General features: G+C 40.6%; 1 protein-coding gene across 4 annotated transcripts in view; it reads right to left on the bottom strand.

Annotated features, from left to right (window-relative positions):
- Nucleotides 1-17,259, bottom strand: part of creb3l3l (cAMP responsive element binding protein 3-like 3 like) — a 29,674-nt gene that overhangs the window by 12,211 nt on the left and 204 nt on the right. For 2 of the 4 annotated variants that reach the window (XM_087989800.1, XM_087989803.1), the window contains exons 2-8: nucleotides 14,148-14,279; nucleotides 12,390-12,702; nucleotides 10,533-10,648; nucleotides 3,764-3,856; nucleotides 1,792-1,898; nucleotides 1,289-1,357; nucleotides 492-576 (exon numbers count right to left, since the gene is read on the bottom strand). In XM_087989800.1, coding sequence (XP_087845926.1) covers nucleotides 492-576; nucleotides 1,289-1,357; nucleotides 1,792-1,898; nucleotides 3,764-3,856; nucleotides 10,533-10,648; nucleotides 12,390-12,702; nucleotides 14,148-14,279 — 915 coding nt within the window. Of the gene's footprint in view, nucleotides 1-491; nucleotides 577-1,288; nucleotides 1,358-1,791; nucleotides 1,899-3,763; nucleotides 3,857-10,532; nucleotides 10,649-12,389; nucleotides 12,703-14,147; nucleotides 14,280-16,908 lie in introns of all 4 variants that reach the window. The other 2 variants (XM_087989804.1, XM_087989796.1) reach the window with 2 other exon arrangements.

The following is a 17,259-nucleotide window of genomic DNA, read 5'->3' as shown; positions in this document are numbered from 1 at the left end:
ACACCCAGATGGCCAGGACTTTGAGGAAAGATGGGAACGGGAAGGCTCCAGTTTGTGAAAGGGAGCTTGGTTCAGTAATACAGGCTCCCACGATTGACTGGCAGAGCAGACTTGATGGACTGAATAGTCTAATGCTTTATTATATGTTATATATTATTCATGACACCATGAGCACCTATTTTGTAAAATAACCTTCAATGTGGCACCTTTTTGAGAGCCTTTTGAATTACATTACACCTACAGGTTCAGCAATATCTATGTTGTTTGTTACTTCCGCACAGAACTCTAATAAAGTAGTTGAACACAATTTCTCTTTCACAAGATCATTTCACACTGTCAGCTAGTAGTTTAATTTTCTAAATGCCTTGGCATTTCGTAATGGATTCTAGCATTCTGTATAAACAAAGCTGTCTATTGAGCAAAGCAACACTGTTAATCCCAGCTCAGACACATTCAACGTATTATTTAACTGTGTGATATCTTGCTCTTACCATTATGCATGTGCTGATGTTAGCACTTTTGGTTGTGGTTTGCTTAACCAATGCTTGCAGCTTCCTTAGCTGTTCTATTAGAGACCTGAAGTAAAACAAATGAGAAATGACTGTTACCTTTTCCATACTACAAAATACAATAAAATAGCTGGAGAGATAAAAACAAAGTTCCTTACTGAAGGTTTAGGTTGTATTTTTGCTTCAATATGTTATCTTAAAGTGATGTATATTCATCATATTTATTTATATTTGAAAATTTATATTAAGAATTGACATAAGACAATAAAAGTATTTTGCAACTGGTTTATAAGTGAGAAAATTAAAGAGTTAAAACATAATTTACCAACAACATTTGATGATCAGTATAATAGATTACATTATGCTGGAATTAGGAATCTTACTGCAATCAAGCAGCCACAGATTTCTATCCAATACTTACTATGATGGGTATCATGTACAGAGAGAAATAAGATGGTATCAGAAACAAGAATAGAAATGTTCCAGGGAAGTAATTTCAGACAGTTTATTAAGAAGTTAAATTGCTCTTAGATCCCCTTAGATTTTAGTCTACTGGCTTGTCATGTGAATCCCTGAACGTCCATTATTGTCTTGTTCTAATGTTCTTTTTTAAAAAACTGTATTTCTTTGGTCATCGAGGTAATGAATACTAGTGTTATGAATTCAATCTTTTTCCAACTGAGGACAGCCACCTTTTGTCAGTATTAGGTTCAGCATAAATGAACATTACGTTCACAAGTATATCATTATTATAATCTTATCTCTGTGGCTATACGTACATATTTTGGCTTTCAAGATGCTGCACTTTCCTCTGCAGCTCCTGATTTTGAACGGTGCATGCTACAACTCTGCAACACAGAAATATAATTGTTGTTTTAGATTATCTACAACCAAAGAATAGACACACCACAAGTTTGCAATCACAAGAAATCAAGGAGCAGAAGTAAGTTGAAATTTAAGTAGATTTCCTGCAAACATTAAACCCTAATTTTAAAACCAGATAGTAAATCGTGATGGGACACTTAATAAGAAACAGTGCAGGTATTGTATCATACAGATTATTAACACCTGTGTTACCATTATCTGATGGAGTGTAACTAATACGGTAGTTTAATTCTTTACACATTCACTAGCAATATACACTCACATACGGCTACTAAACATTTTAAAATTATCTGAACAACTTACAGACATTACTTTATCTGACCAGAAAGAAGGTTGCCTCAAATTGTTAATTTTTAAAAATCAGTTTCAAGCAAGCTTAATATTTGTACATTCCTACCGACTCTCCAAGCCATCGATGTAATTCTTTTTCTTTTTGCGACTCTCCTGAGCAGATTGTTTGTTTCTGATCTTTCTGCGGATTCTTTTCAGTGCTCGTTCTTCAGACTGCAATAGTAATGTAATGAAAGTTTGCAAAATAAGAGCCAACTAAATACAAGCTCGACATTTTATCCACCAATTTAGATAACTTTAGATGATTTAAATTTCAGAATAATCCCTTCCATGGAAAAATTCAAGACTCTGTTTCATTGATTGAACTAAAAGGCATTTTCCTTGTAATTTCAAATCAGTAGAGTAGCTTGAATGTGTTGGACCAGTGAGTGAATAGTGTCAAATTGGCCCTTTCAACACATATACAAGCACACCCATGTTCGGTGACGACATTGTGTCTAAAAGGATAGATATGTGACTAGTATTCTTTCACTCTTGAATGAACTAATAACAGTATGCCAAAATAGCTAAATTCATTGTTCTCTCCTATTCTCAATCCCTGCAGTTAAAGTATCTGAAAGAGGTGCCAAGTATAACAGGATAATGTCAGCATGGCAATTTTGGTTTAACTTCTCCCCCTTTTCAAGAAGGGAGGAGGTAATTTGGTGCAGAGTGAATGAGAGCTTTAGCATCTGAGACAATCTCATGAAACTTTCTGTTGAGCTTCAAGGAAGCATTAGAACATAGGAAAAGGCCTTTTAGCATTTCAAAAATATTCCTCCATTCTGCTAGTTCATGGTTGATTGTGATCCTAAAATCAATTTATCCACCTTTAAAACTGAAGCAAAACAATTGCTCAGGCTGTTATCTAACAGAAGCAGAAATAGAATCAAATTGTAAAGCCTTGTTCTACATGAGTTTGAAAGGGCTCAACAGAAGTTGGAAAGTGATATCAATGCTCTATTCATTCCATAGCAGTCAACATGAAGCTTATTATCATCAGATATTTGATTATTACTGTAAAAAATTCAAGTGCATAACAATTTAATCAGAAAACCTATCCAGCGGGAGGATGTAGTTGTGTCATGGAAAAGTCATTGGACTAGGCTAGACAAGTATGCTGGGAACATGGGTTCAAATCCTACTATGGCACCTGGTGGAATTCAAGAGAAATTAATAAAATAAACAGCAGCAAAATTTGATGTACAATGCAGTAATTCCCTGGAAGTGCCACCAATAGCGTCTTCACAAGACAAGTCTGATGACAGGAAAGGCTGCCCTTGAGCAGCACTCTCACCATGCCGACTTGCCTACATTAAAACACTAATCACTTGAAACCTGCTCTTCTGGTGAGATAAACATAGAAACATACAAACATATAAAACAGGACCAACAGTAGGCCATTCAGCCTTTCGAGTTTGCTCTGTTATTCAATATGATCATAGCTAATCATCCAACTCAGTACCTTGTTTCCACTTTCTCACAATACCCTTTGTTCCGTTTAGTTTGAAGAACTATATCTAAACCCTTCCTGAAAACATTCAATGTTTTGGCATCAACTGCTTTCTGTGGCAGGGAATTCCACAGTTGACCAGCTACTCGTATGCCTGACACCAGACTCCCAAAGCAACTACTCTACTTGGAACTTGGTCGTGGTCAGTGACTTCCAGTTGAAACACTACAGGGATCTCTGAAGAAGGCAAATTTGTTCACTGACTCATGGATGACGACGCTGGCTTATAACTGACCAAAATAAAGGTGGCTCACTCTGAAAGGCACTGAATATGAGAGGCTTTGTTTGGGAACTGCATAGGCTAAAACAAAGTATTGGTGGGAGCTCTTATGTTTCAAACAACTAGCAGATTCAGATATAGTCTGCAGATTGTAAAATGGACTTAACAGACAAATCAGAACCCACTGAACTGGGATGGAAGCAAGTCATCCTTGAGTCCAAAGGGCTGTCTAAGGAGGAGGCTAATGCAAAATAAAAAAACGATAATCCTCTCACTTCAGCAAGTAAACCATGAAGTTGTTCTGACCTTTGTGAGGGGAAGGTGTGTCGGTAACTCCAAACCATCCTTGGCTAAAAGTCTTTTTTCTTCATCTGTCAAAACCAGATTTTCAAAGCAATGCTGAACAAAGAAAAGTATTAAGAGGTCATCTTTGACACACACTTCAATCAAATATTTTTGATAAATAAATAATTGCTTCTGACAAGTACATTACATCACCATTTCCAGCACGTAAACATATTGAGGTTTGGAATAACATGAGGCCAGGGTGTTTAATGAGCACTTGTTTTCATAAATAGATGCATTATACAGAAATTCTAGTTGTAGAGGTGAAGAGTGAAATGCTAGACAAAATAAGTGTAATGAGAAGGTGGATAAATCACCAATGATGGATAAATTATAAATGTATAGTTAAAGAAATCCACGGGAGGAAATAACAGATGCTCTGAGGATCATTTTCCAATCGTCACTAAGTACAGGCAAGGTACCAGAAGACTGGAGGTCTGTGAACATTGTACTATTATTCAGAAAGGTGTTAAGGGTTAGACTAAATAATGAATGGCTACTCAGTCTGACCTCATCAACAATGCACAACACAAAATTCCAAACTGCAGTAAGAAATAGTATATTTTATTAAGAGGATATCTGCTACTTGGCAGCCTCAAAATGAATTAAGTTGAGAGTGATAAAACTATATAAGGCACAAGTCAGACCATAGCCGAAATACTACGGACAGTTTTGGTCCCCTTACCCAAGGAAAAAATATCCTGGCATTGGAGGAAGTCAGAAGAGGTTCACAACATTGATCCAGGGTGTAGAGGGATTTTTAATGAGGGGAAGTTAAGTAAGTTTAGAATAATGAGAGAAGACCTTATTGAAACATATAGAACTCTTAGGGGACTTGCCAGGATGCAGAGATGTTTTCCCTTGTGAGACAGTCTAAGACCAGAGGGCATAAACTCAAAATAAGGGACTACACATTTAAGACAGAGACATTGAGAAATTTCTTCTCTTAGAATCAGTGGAATTATTTCCTACACAGAGGGCTGTAGATACTTGGTCATTAAGTATACTCAAGACTGAGACAGACAGATTTTTAAACAGAATCAAGGGTTTATGGGGAAAAGGCAGGATTTGGGAGTTGAGTTGAGGGAACTGGAGCTGGAGCTGGAGCTGGATGAACTTCGGATCATTCGGGAGGCAGGGGGGTTATTGAGAGGAGTTATAGGGAGGTAGTCACTCCTCAGGTACAAGGAAAAGGCAGATGGGTTACAATCAGGGAACGGAAAGGGAACCGGCAGGCTGGGCAGGGATCCCCATGGCCATTCCCCTCAACAATAAGCATACCGTTTTGGATACTGTTGGGGGGGCGGGGAGATGGCTTACCAGGGGAAAGCAACAGGGCACAGGGCTCTGGCACAGAGTCTGTTCCTGCTGCTCAGAAGGGAAGGGAGAAGAGGAGCAGAGCAGTAGTCATTGGGGACTCCATAGTTAGGGGGACAGATAGGAGGTTCTGTGGGGACGAGAGAGACTCTTGAGTATACTTAATGACCAAGTATCTACAGCCCTCTGTAGGAAATAATTCCACAGATTCTAAGAGAAGAAATTCCTCAATGTCTCTGTGTTAAATGTGTTGGTGTGTTGCCTCCCAGGTGCCAGGATTCGTGATGTCTCTGCCCAGGTGCCAGGATTCGTGATGTCTCTGATCGTGTTTTTGGGATCCTTAAGGGGGAGGGGGAGCAGCTCCAAGTCGTTGTCCACATAGGCACCAACAACATAGGTAGGAAGAGAGATGGGGATGTAAGGCAGAAATTCAGGGAGCTAGGATGGAAGCTTAGAGCTAGGACGAACAGAGTTGTTGTCTCTGGTTTGTTGCCCCTGGTTTGTTGCCCGTGCCACGTGCTAGTGAGGGGAGGAATAGGGAGAGAGAGGAATTGAACACGTGGCTACAGGGATGGTGCAGGAGGGAGGATTTTGGATTCTTGGATAATTAAGGCTTTTTCTGGGGTAGATGGGACCTCTACAAGCAGGATGGTCTTCACCTGAACCAGAGGGGTGCCAATATCCTGGGGGGGAAATTCGCTAAGGCTATTGGGGTGGGTTTAAACTAATCCAGCAGGGGGATGGGAACCAAAATTGTAGTTCGAGTATATAAAAGGTTGAGAGTGAGGAGGTCCAAAATCATGTTTCAGGGACACAAGATGGCACTGGCAAACAAGAAGTTGGTTTGAAGTGTGTCAACTTCAATACCAGGAGCATCCGGAATAAGGTGGGTGAACTTGCAGCACGGGTTGGTACCTGGGACTTCGATGTTGTGGTCATTTCGGAGACATGGATAGAGCAGGGACAGGAATGGTTGGTGCAGGTTTCAGGACTTAGATGTTTCAGTAAGAACAGAGAAGATGGTAAAAGAGGGGGAGGTGTGGTATTATTGGTCTAGGACAGTATTACAGTTGCAGAAAGGACGTTTGGGGACTCGTCAACTGAGGTAGTATGGGCTGAGGTTAGAAACAGGAGAGGTCACCCTGTTGGGAGTTTTCTATAGGCCTCCGAATAGTTCCAGAGATGTAGAGGAAAGGATAGCAAAGATGATTCTCGATAGGATTGAGAGAGACAGGGTAGTTGTCATAACTGTCCAAATAGACAATAGGTGCAGGAGTAGGCCATTCAGCCCTTCGAGCCTGCACCGCCATTCAATATAATCATGGCTGATCATTCCTAATCAGTATCCTGTTCCTGCCTTATCTCCATAACCGTTGATTCCACTATCTTTGAGAGCTCTATCCAACTCCTTCTTAAATGAATCCAGAGAGTGGGCTTCCACTGCCCTCTGGGGCAGAGCATTCCACACAACCACCACTCTCTGGGTGAAGAAGTTTCTCCTGAGCTCTGTCCTAAATGGTCTACCCCGTATTTTTAAGCTGTGTCCTCTGGTTCGGCACTCACCCATCAGTGGAAATATGTTTCCTACTGCCAGAGTGTCCAATACTTTCATTATCTTATACGTCTCAATCAGATCCCCTCTCAATCTTCGAAACCCAAGGGAATACAAGCCCAGTCGCTTCAGTCTTTCAGTGTAAGGTAATCCTGCCATTCCAGGAATTGACCTCGTGAACCTACGCTGCACTCCCTCAATAGCCAGAATGTCTTTTCTCAAATTTGGAGACCAGAACTGCACACAGTACTCCAGGTGTGGTCTCACCAGGGCCCTGTACAGCTGCAGAAGCACCTCTTTGCTGGGAACACTATAGTACGAGTACTATAGATGGATCAGTTTTTGTCCAGTGTGTACAGGAGGGCTTCCTGACACAGTGTGTAGACAGGCCAACAAGGGGCAAAGCCACATTAGATTTGGTACTGGGTAATGAACCCAGCCAGGTGTTAGACTTGGAAGTAGGTGAACACTTGGGTGATAGCGATCACAATTCTGTTATGTTTACTTTAGTGATAGAAAGGGATAGGTGCATACCACTGGGCAAGAGTTACAGCTGGGGGAAAGGCAATTACGAAGCGATTAGGCAAGATTTAGGAAACATAGGATGGGGAAGGAAACTGCAGGAGATGGGCACATTAGAAATGTGGAGCTTATTCAAGGAAAAGCTCCTGTGTGTCCTAGATAAGTATGTACCTGTCAGGCAGGGAGGAAACTGCGCGGGAGCCGTGGTTTACGAAGGAAGTGGAATCTCTGGTCAAGTGGAAGAAGGCTTATGTTAGGAGGAGATGTGAAGACTCAGTTAGGGCGCTTGAGGGTTACAGGGTAGCCATGAAAGACCTAAAGAGAGAGCTCAGAATAGCCAGGAGGAGATATGAGAAGTTGTTGGTGGACAGGATCAGGGTAAACCCTAAGGCTTTCTATAGGTATTTAAGAAATAAAAGAATGAAAAGAGTAAAATTAGGGCTAATCAAGGATAGTTGTGGGAAGTTGTGTGTGGAGTCAGAGGAGATAGGGGAAGCACCAAATGAATATTTTTTGACAGTATTCACTCTAGAAAACGACAATGTTGTTGAGGAGAATACTAAGATACAGACTACCAGACTAGGTGTGATTGAGGTTCACAAGGAAGAGGTATTAGAAATCCTGCAGAGTGTGAAAATAGATAAGTCCCCTGGGCTGGATGGGATTTATCCTAGGATCCTCTGGGAGGCCAGGGAGGAGATTGCCGAGCCTTTGGCATTGATCTTTAAATAGTCATTGTTATAGGAATAGTGCCAGAAGACTGGAGGATAGCAAATGTGGGTCCCCTGTTCAAGGAGAGTAGAGACAACTCTGGTAATTATAGACCAGTGGGCCTTACTTCAGTTGTTGATAAAGTGTTGGAAAAGGTTATAAGGGATAGGATTTCTAATCATCTAGAAAAGAATAATTTGGTTAGGGATAGTCAGCACGGTTTTGTGAAGGGTAGATTGTGCTTCACAAACCTTAGAGTTCTTTGAGAAGGTGACCAAACAGTTAGATGAGAGTAAACCGGTTGATGTGGTGTATATGGATTTCAGCAAGGCGTTCGATAAGGTTCCCCACAGTAAGCTATTGTACAAAATGCGGAGGAATGGGATTGTGGGAGATATAGCAGTTTGGATCAGTAATTGGCTTGCTGAAAGAAGACAGAGGGTGGTGGTTGATGGGAAATGTTTGTCCTGGAGTCCAGTTACTAGTGGTGTACCTCAAGGGTTGGTGTTGGGTCCACTGCTGTTCGTCATTTTTATAAACGACCTGGATGAGGGTGTAGAGGGGTGGGTTAGTAAATTTGCAGACGACACTAAGGTCGGCGGAGTTATGGATAGCGATGAAGGATGTTGTAGGTTACAGAGAGACATAGATAAGCTGCAGAGCTGGGCTGAGAGGTGGCAAATAGAGTTTAATGCGGGCAAGTGTGAAGTGATTCACTTTGGTTGGAGTAACTGGAATGTAAAGTACTGGGCTAATGGTAAGGTTCTTGGTAGTGTAGATGAGCAGAGAGTGTAGATGAGCAGAGAGATCTCTGTGTCCATGTACACAGACCCTTGAAAGTTGCCACCCAGGTTGACAAGGTTGTTAAGAAGGCATACAGTGTTTTAGTTTTTATTAATAGAGGGATCGAGTTCCAGAACCATGAGGTCATGCTGCAGCTGTATAAAACTCTAGTGCGGCCACACGGAGTATTGTGTACAGTTCTGGTCACCACATTATGGGAAGGATGTGGAAGCTTTGGAAAGGATGCAGAGGAGATTTACTAGGATGTTGGCTGGTATGGAGGGAAGGTCTTACGAGGAAAGGCTGAGGGACTTGAGGCTGTTTTCGTTAGAGAGAAGGTTGAGAGGTGACTTAATAGAGACATAGAAGATGATCAGAGGTTTAGATAGGGTGGACAGGGAGAGCCTTTTTCCAAGTACGGTGACGGTGAGCACGAGAGGACAAAGCTTTAAATTGAGGGGTGATAGATATAGGACAGATATCAGAGGTAGTTTCTTTACTCAGAGTAGTAAGGGTATGGAATGCTTTGCCTGCAACGGTAGTAGATTCGCCGATGTTAAGTGCATTTAAGTCGTCATTGGACAGGCATATGGACGTACATGGAATAGTGTAGGTTAGATGGGCTTCACATTGGTATGCCAGGTTGGCGCAACATCGAGGGCCGAAGGGCCTGTACTGCGCTGTAATGTTCTATGTTCTAGATCAATTGTGATCTGATTACATGGTGTAGCAGATTTGATGGGCCAACTGGCCTACTTCTGTCCTAAATTTTCTGGTCCTTATGGGATTTGTTTAGTTGTATTTCCATGAACCAGGAACACCCACAAACCACGACCTGCCTGCAGAGCTGATGAAGAGACATGTCCATAGGCTTCCATTAATATTGCATTTGAATTTCTTTTTAAATTCGTTCAGCAGGATTAGGGGTTGGTTTCTCATCCCTAATTACTCAGACGGCAGTTACATCTCAACTACATTGTTGTGGGTCTGGAGTATGTAGGCCAGACCAGAAAAGCATGACAGACTTTCTTCTCTAAAAAATATTAGAGAACTAGATGGGTTCTTATGACAATTGGCAATTGTTATATAGTTGCCATTAGACTACTTTTGAATTCCAGATTTCTTTCTTAAATTCAATTTTCATCACCTGCCATGCTGAGATTCAAACCCATGGCAAACATTAATAATAAAAAAAACAGAAAGTGCTGGAGAAACTCAGATGGTCTTATGAGTCACATTGGACTCAACTTTAACCACAGATGCAGTTTCTACAGCACTTTCTGCTTTTTATTTCCATTCTCTGGTCTCCACTGTTTTAAGAATTAGTCCCTGTTATAAAAATGAGTCCCTAGTTCTGGATTACTAGCTCTGCGACATTGTCATAGTAATGGAGGACTTCCATCCGGTTGCATTGCCTGCAACCAGCCTCTCTGTAGTGTATGTTCACAACAGCAGGTGAAGGATGCCTGTGACCATTATATATTGATGATCTACTTTGCTGCAGTAATAAAAATGCTATATAATGGATACTTTTCCACCATCCGCCTGATGGTGGAGATGAAGACACACTTGAAGTAGAATTTCTCCTACGAGCGGAGCAAACTAAATTTAAATACAGGAAACCGAGCATATTTCAACAAGTCGAGTCACATGATGCAGCCTTCATTTCTTTGCAGAAGGGCTTGACCACCTCATTGGCAAGCTCTGATGGCTGGAGAACCAAAACCAGGCACTTCATATTTTAAGAAGGCACAAAATTTCTCTCTTCCCACCAAGAAAAATGCTCCGCTTAAATATATTTGAATAAAAGTATGTATTTGTGGGAATTAATAGACATTCTCTTACTTGATTTGTTTTATGGTTTTGTTGCAGATCTTCAATGGTGAGAGTTACCAGGCCAGAACTTTCTTCCACAGGAATAACTTGCGGGTTTTCGATCACAAAATCAGGTTCCCATTCTTCTATGGTGAATAAAGATTAACATTTGAGATGTTAAAATAATTGTTATGCACCAATTAGGTAATCTGATTAATTGAAGGACTATTTGACTAACTCTAAAACTTCTGGAAAGAAAGCATATTTTGCATGGGACAGGATGAAACTCAAGTGGTCAGTTTCTTGAATGCACCTCCTTCAAGACAAAAAAGTGACATCAGTCACAAGACTGAAGATAAATCATTAACACTGGAATGTGGGCATTTCCAGCAAGGAGAGTGTTTGCTTCCCATCCCTAAGTACCTTGGAGAAGATAATGGTGGCCGTGAGCTGCTTTCTGGAACTGCTGTTGGTGTTGATGCATGCACAATGCTGTTAAGGAGGGAGTTTAGGATTTTGGCCCAGTGGCAGTGAAGGTGGAGTGATATTGTTTCACATCAGGATGGTGTGTGACATGGAAGGGAACTTGCAGATTATGGTGTTGCCCTGCAACTGCTGCCTTCTAGAATGTAGAAGTCATGGGTTTGGAAAGTATTATCAAAATAACCCTTGAGAGTTGTTGCTGTGCTTCTTTTATATAGTATACACTGCTGCTGTGTATCAGTGGCGGAAGAAGGGAATAGTTACATTGGTGGATGGTGTGACAAGCAAACCGACTGTTTTGTACTGGATTGAAGTGAATTTCTTGACTATTGTTGAAGCTGTGGCTATTCAGGAAAGTGGGAAATATTCCATCACTCCTGATATTTGTCACCTCGATGATGGACAGGATTTGGGGATTCAGGATATGTGTTACTCACCACAGGATTCCTATCCTTTGAACAGCTCTTTTGGATGTATTATTTATATGGCTCATCCAGTTCAGTTTCTGGTTAAACTCTAGGGTGTTGACTGGCAAATTCAGTGATAGCAATGCCATTGAATCTCAATGGGAGATTTAGATTATTTTATTGGAGAAGATCATTGCCTGATACTTGTGTAACACAAGCATAACTTGGCACTGATCAGCTGAAGCCTGAACATCGTCCCAGTCTTGCTGAGAAGTTGCAAATGGTGTTGAACACTGAACAATCACCAGTGAATGATCCCACTTCTAACCTTATAATTGAAGGGATAGAATGAATAGATAAGGTCTTTTCCCTGGGGTGGGGGATTCCAGAGCTACAGGGCATAGGTTTAGGGTGAGAGGGAAAAGATATAAAAGGGACCAAAGGTATATGAATAGGAGGGGTTTAGAGGGATATGGGCCAAATGCTGGCAAATGGTTCCAGATTAGGTTTAGGATAGCTGGTCAGTATGGATGAGTTGGACCAAAGGGTCTGTTTCCGTGCTGTACATCTCTATGACTCTAAGATACATGCCTGCCAATCTTAGCAAATTGTAAGAAAAATTGCAAAGATGATATCTGAGCACAAAGCATAGAACAATTTGGAAATATTTGAAGGGTGATCTAAACTAGACATAGAGAAGATAGTTTTAGCATATTTAAGTCAAAACTAAGCCCCAAGATTATAAGATGGCAATTAATAAAAATAATAAGGCATTTAGGAACTCTTTTACTCAGAATGTGGAAGTTGTTTTCACATTGAATAATTATGGGGAATATCAGCTGCATTAAAGGAATAGTTAGATAATTGGTTTAAGCAGCATTAGGTCAACCCACTCACCACATTGATGTATGTCCCTGGATGCTGTGAACATAATGCTGCTCATACCCATGTGCAGTTAAGTACTGACAATATAAGAAAATCTCTTCTTAACACTAACCTAAATCAATTGAGATGTCAGTTTCCGTTGAAGGATTCTCAGTCCTTACGCTAAGCAAACAATTGACTTCAGTCTGTGAGTCCTGATGAAGTGAATAGTTATGGTCAGAATGTACAACTTCAGAAAATGACGGGCTATCAGTCAGTGGAACATCACTGCTTGACGGACTATCTTCGTGAGTGCAATTGTTATTGTTGTCTTCTGATATTCCACTGTCACTATCTAATGGAGACCAGGATATTGTGTTGGCCTCATCCTCAAAAGAACCGATGATGGAGTTGAAGAAATCTTCAGTGTCATGGTCATTTAGTATCTGCAAATATAGGGAAAGCAAACATGTACCAATAATAATATCATGTGGCAGAACATGGAGAAATACTAACATATTATTTGGACTAGGTGAGGAGAGAAAGAAACTCGATGACTGAATGGCCTCTTTCTGCACTTTGGGGGTTTTACAATTCTATGAAATCATTTGTATAATTTAAACTTTAAAGCTTGAATATTGTGGTTTTGCAAAGTCCTACCATGACTGAGGCAAGTTGAGAGCGCTAACCATCCCAGTGCTCCAATGTCTGATAATAGATATAAATGCTGTCAATGGTCTCCCAACAGCTTTCCCATTTCTTTTCAAGGAGCCATTTTGGAAATAGGAGATGCAGAATGGCTTTTTAGCAGGCTTAAAGCCTCTTATGGCAATGCATGGATAGCAATCTCACATACTGGTTAATACTTGTTTCATTCCAAAATAAATTGCCTTTGCTTGACTACAATACGTGGAATTAATTCAATTGTGATTATTAGCTTGAATACAGAGTAGATAAATGTGCCACTGTGTATGGTAGAACACTGTTCTGTTTAGAAGGCTCCAGGTTAGGTTTTAGGTTGAGTTAGCATGCTAGTTTGATTACTACAATCTCAGTAGCTCTGGGATGTTGGGAATCCTTTAGCTACATTCAATAATAATACAGACTGCAGGTACTACAGAAAAACCAGCATTTGGTATAGTATCACAGAGTCGTACAGCATGGAAACAGGCCTTTCTGTCCAACCATTCCCTGCCAATCATAATCCCAAACTAAACTAGTCCCACCTGCCTGCATTTGACCCACGTCCCTCCAAACCCTTTTTATTCATGTACTTATCCAAATGTCAAAGAGTCAGGGTGGTGTACAGCAAGGAAACAGATTCTTTAGTCCAATTTGCCCCTGACAACCAGATACTTTAAACTAATCTAGTCCCATTTGCCAGCATTTGGCCCATATCACTCTAAACCCTTCCTATTCATATATGTATGCAGATGCCTCTTAAATGTTGCAATTGAACCAGCCTCCCTCACTTCCTCTGGCAGCTCATTCCATACACGCACCACCTTCTACATGAAAAAGCTGCCCCTTAGGTGTCTTTTAAATCTTTCTCGTCTCATCTTAAACCTATGCTCTCTAGTTTCGGACTCCCCTATCATGGAGAAAAAAACCTTGGTTACTCACCCCATCCACCTCATGATTTTATAAACCTCTGTAAGGTCACCCCTCAGTCTCCGATGCTCCTGGGAAAATAGCCACAGCCTACAGGTCAAACCCTTCAACCCTGGCAATATCCTTGTAAATCTTTACTGAACCCTTTCAAGTTTCACAACATATTTCCTATAGCAGGGAGACCAGAATTGAATGCAGTATTCCAAAAGCAGCCTAACCAATATCTTTTAGAACTAAATCACATCAGGTGAAGAGGCAAGGGAGAAAAAAAATCACTTACATCATGCTCACCCAGTCCCCAGTCCATCATGAAATTGGTCCCATCACCAAATTCCTCATCTGGAGGTGATCCAGACTGCTGCCGAAACAGCAACTGCAGCAACTCATTATCAAGGTCATCAATAAGAGACATCTACGGAGAGAAGAAATATATACTTTAAGAAGAAACTTTTCTGAATGCAGGCCAGAGTAGTAATTCATTATAGTAGAACTTTAAGATCTATGATATATGAGTATCACAAAGATTCAGCTATCTAATTAAGAACTAGGTTAATTAGAAATGCACAGTACAAGCTTTATTAATAGGGGCATATGGTACAGAGCAAGGAGATGATACTGAACTTGGAGAAGACACTTGGGGATTTGTGTACAGTTATCGGTGTCATCCTAGTAGGTGAATGTGAACACATTGGAGACAGCACAGAAAAGATTTACTAGAACAATTCCAGAAGTGAGAAATTTTAGTTGAGGTGGGTCTAGTTTGGTTTGGGACTGAGTTCGGCATGGATGCGGTGGACCAAAGGGTCTGTTTCTGTGTTGTATGACTCTATACAGATTGGAGACATTGGTATTGTTCTCCACAGAAAGAAGGAGGCAAAGAGGGAACATAGTAGAAGTTCTCAAAATCATAAGGACTGAATAGAAACTGTTCCTGCTCGTAAAAGGATCAAGAACGAGAGATAGCACTGATTTAAAATGATTTATAAAAGAATCAAATGTGGGGAGAGGGATAAAAAAAAAATTTCATACGAGTGGTTCACATCTAGAATGCATGGCTTGGAAACGTGGAGGAGGCAGGTTCAACTCGAGGGAATTGTTTTTTGTTTTTATTTAATTAATCATCCAATGTGCAAATATATAAGGAAAAGGCTAGGGAATGGCATTAAGTCATGAAGCTCTTTTGGAGAAGTGCAGACACAATGGGCTGAATATCCTCCCGGTGCACTGTGACACATGTGATTCTGTGTTGTGTGAAATGTATTTATACAGATATACACAGATCCTAGTGTACAACTATCACCTCAGATGGCACTTGCTGCAACCCAGTTTTGCTTCCAGAGGAAATTCCTACACTTTATAAGCTAACTTTTACCTACAAAGACATTGCTGCATATTAGAAAGCAGATAAACATCTATTTTTGCAAGTGATGACATAGAAACCAAATGGCGTTCCCCTGTCAGAAGTGAGTATTCCCAATCACAAAATGATTCATATAAATAAGAAATTTGACAAACTTTCTTGAAGCTGAACAGCTGTGGTTACACACATGAGCGGGTGAGCTGCCTGAAAACTTTTTTCAGTGGGAGACAAGCTTGCTCCAAGCTCCAGCTGCTGTCATTCTCAACTCACTGCAAATCTTTTGCTGCAGTTTGAATGACAAATAAATTTGCTGGAGATAGCAGGCAATGCCATTTCTGTTGGTGGCTGTATCAGTGATTCTGTGTCAGGCAAGAAACGTATGGATGATTGTTTAAATAGAAACAGAAATAACGCTCTCGAATGCCTCAATTGAACCTGCCTTCACCACATTTCCAAGCAGTGAATTCCAGGCTCTTCCATGTCCAAGTAGGACCGCAGGGAGTAAAAGGAGGAGGAAGCTGTTCGGTTTGAACTGGATTATTAATTAGCAGAAATAAAGGACTATTGCATGGGCAATTTTGCTTGTTGTCATACTTCCATTAAGAGGTGCTGTTCTGTGATTGTTACAGGAAGTATCTTTACAAATGGAAGCCACAATAGGAAGGATTTGATTGTAAAGTTTGACTAAGCATTATTATTAGAAAAAAATTCCAAAGCGTGTCTTCTTTTTAATAAAATGCTAACTTTATTGCTAGGAGAAAGTGAGGACTGCAGATGCTGGAGAACAGAGCTTAAAAATGTGTTGCTGGAAAAGCGCAGCAGGTCTGGCAGCATCAACAGAGCAGGAGAATTGACATTTCAGGCATATGCCCTTCTTCAGGAATAACTTTATTGCTACACAAGTTTATCTAAATGTCACGATTTAATCTGCAGACAATCATCTTAATTTACAAATTCTAAAGTAACAAAATAGATCAGTACAGTTTTTTTTAACAGCCGTGATGGGATTGCTGAAATTGAACTTCAATCAGAAGGCAGAATTATATCCCTCAAACAGTACAGTATCCAGTGCACAAACAGGAAGACAGGGTGCAGAAAATGAAATATTAAGGGATGGACAAACGTTCTAAGTTCAAGGAAAGGTGACTCAACCTAAAAACTTCTTAACTCTGACTTCTCTCCACTGAGAGGAAGTGAGGACTGCAGATGCTGGAGGTCAGAGCTTAAAAATGTGTTGCTGGAAAAGCACTGCAGGTCAGGCAGCATCAAAGGAGAAGGAGAATCGACGTTTCGGGCATAAGCCCTTCTTCAGGAATGAGGAGGGTGATGCTGCCAGACCTGCTGAGCTTTTGCAGCAATTTCTACTTTTGTTCTAAGTTTGTGTTCAATTGAATCATCTACTATTTTGACAATGGTATTTCAATGAATAGGTCCCAAACCAGCACTGGGATGCAAACGTACATCTAAATCTTAATTATTGCTGAAAAAATAATAATGTCTTCAAAGGCAGCAATCAGTGGCACTCCTTTTCGTTTCTTTAACCGGATGTAAAGCAATGTGTAATATAGATGTTACAAGTCGATGAAAAAAGATATTGACATCCATAAGTGCGCAAGTATTTCAAAGCTACATTCATACCAGCGCCTTTCACTGCGTTTAGCAAATTAACACGAAAACTTACTTTCAAAACGACACACGCGGCGGATTACAATATCCTTGAAATAAGGAAGAGATTTATTATTCCATAGCTTTTAGATTTAGAGCAGGAGTACTTCCTGGAACGAACACTACAATCTGCTGCAGGAAGATCAACTTGAAATGACCAAGAACTGTTTATGTGATCGGTAAAATGGAAAGGGATTGTAACACAATTAACCTCTGCGCGTCTTCACAGCCCAGTGAAAAGATGACACACTTCGATTTGTTTACAGTAAAAAAAAGCGAACCAAGTGAATGACACCCCGTTGCCACTTGCTGCCCCAGTGAGGACAATTCGCTACATTTCCCAATACAGACAGATACCGGCACACTC

The sequence above is a fragment of the Chiloscyllium plagiosum genome, unplaced genomic scaffold (genome assembly GCF_037043375.1).
Source record: "Chiloscyllium plagiosum isolate Xiang-an unplaced genomic scaffold, Cpla_swu_hap1 HiC_scaffold_1, whole genome shotgun sequence".
Taxonomy (NCBI): Eukaryota; Metazoa; Chordata; class Chondrichthyes; order Orectolobiformes; family Hemiscylliidae; genus Chiloscyllium; species Chiloscyllium plagiosum.
This window is presented reverse-complemented; position numbering and strand designations above follow the sequence as displayed.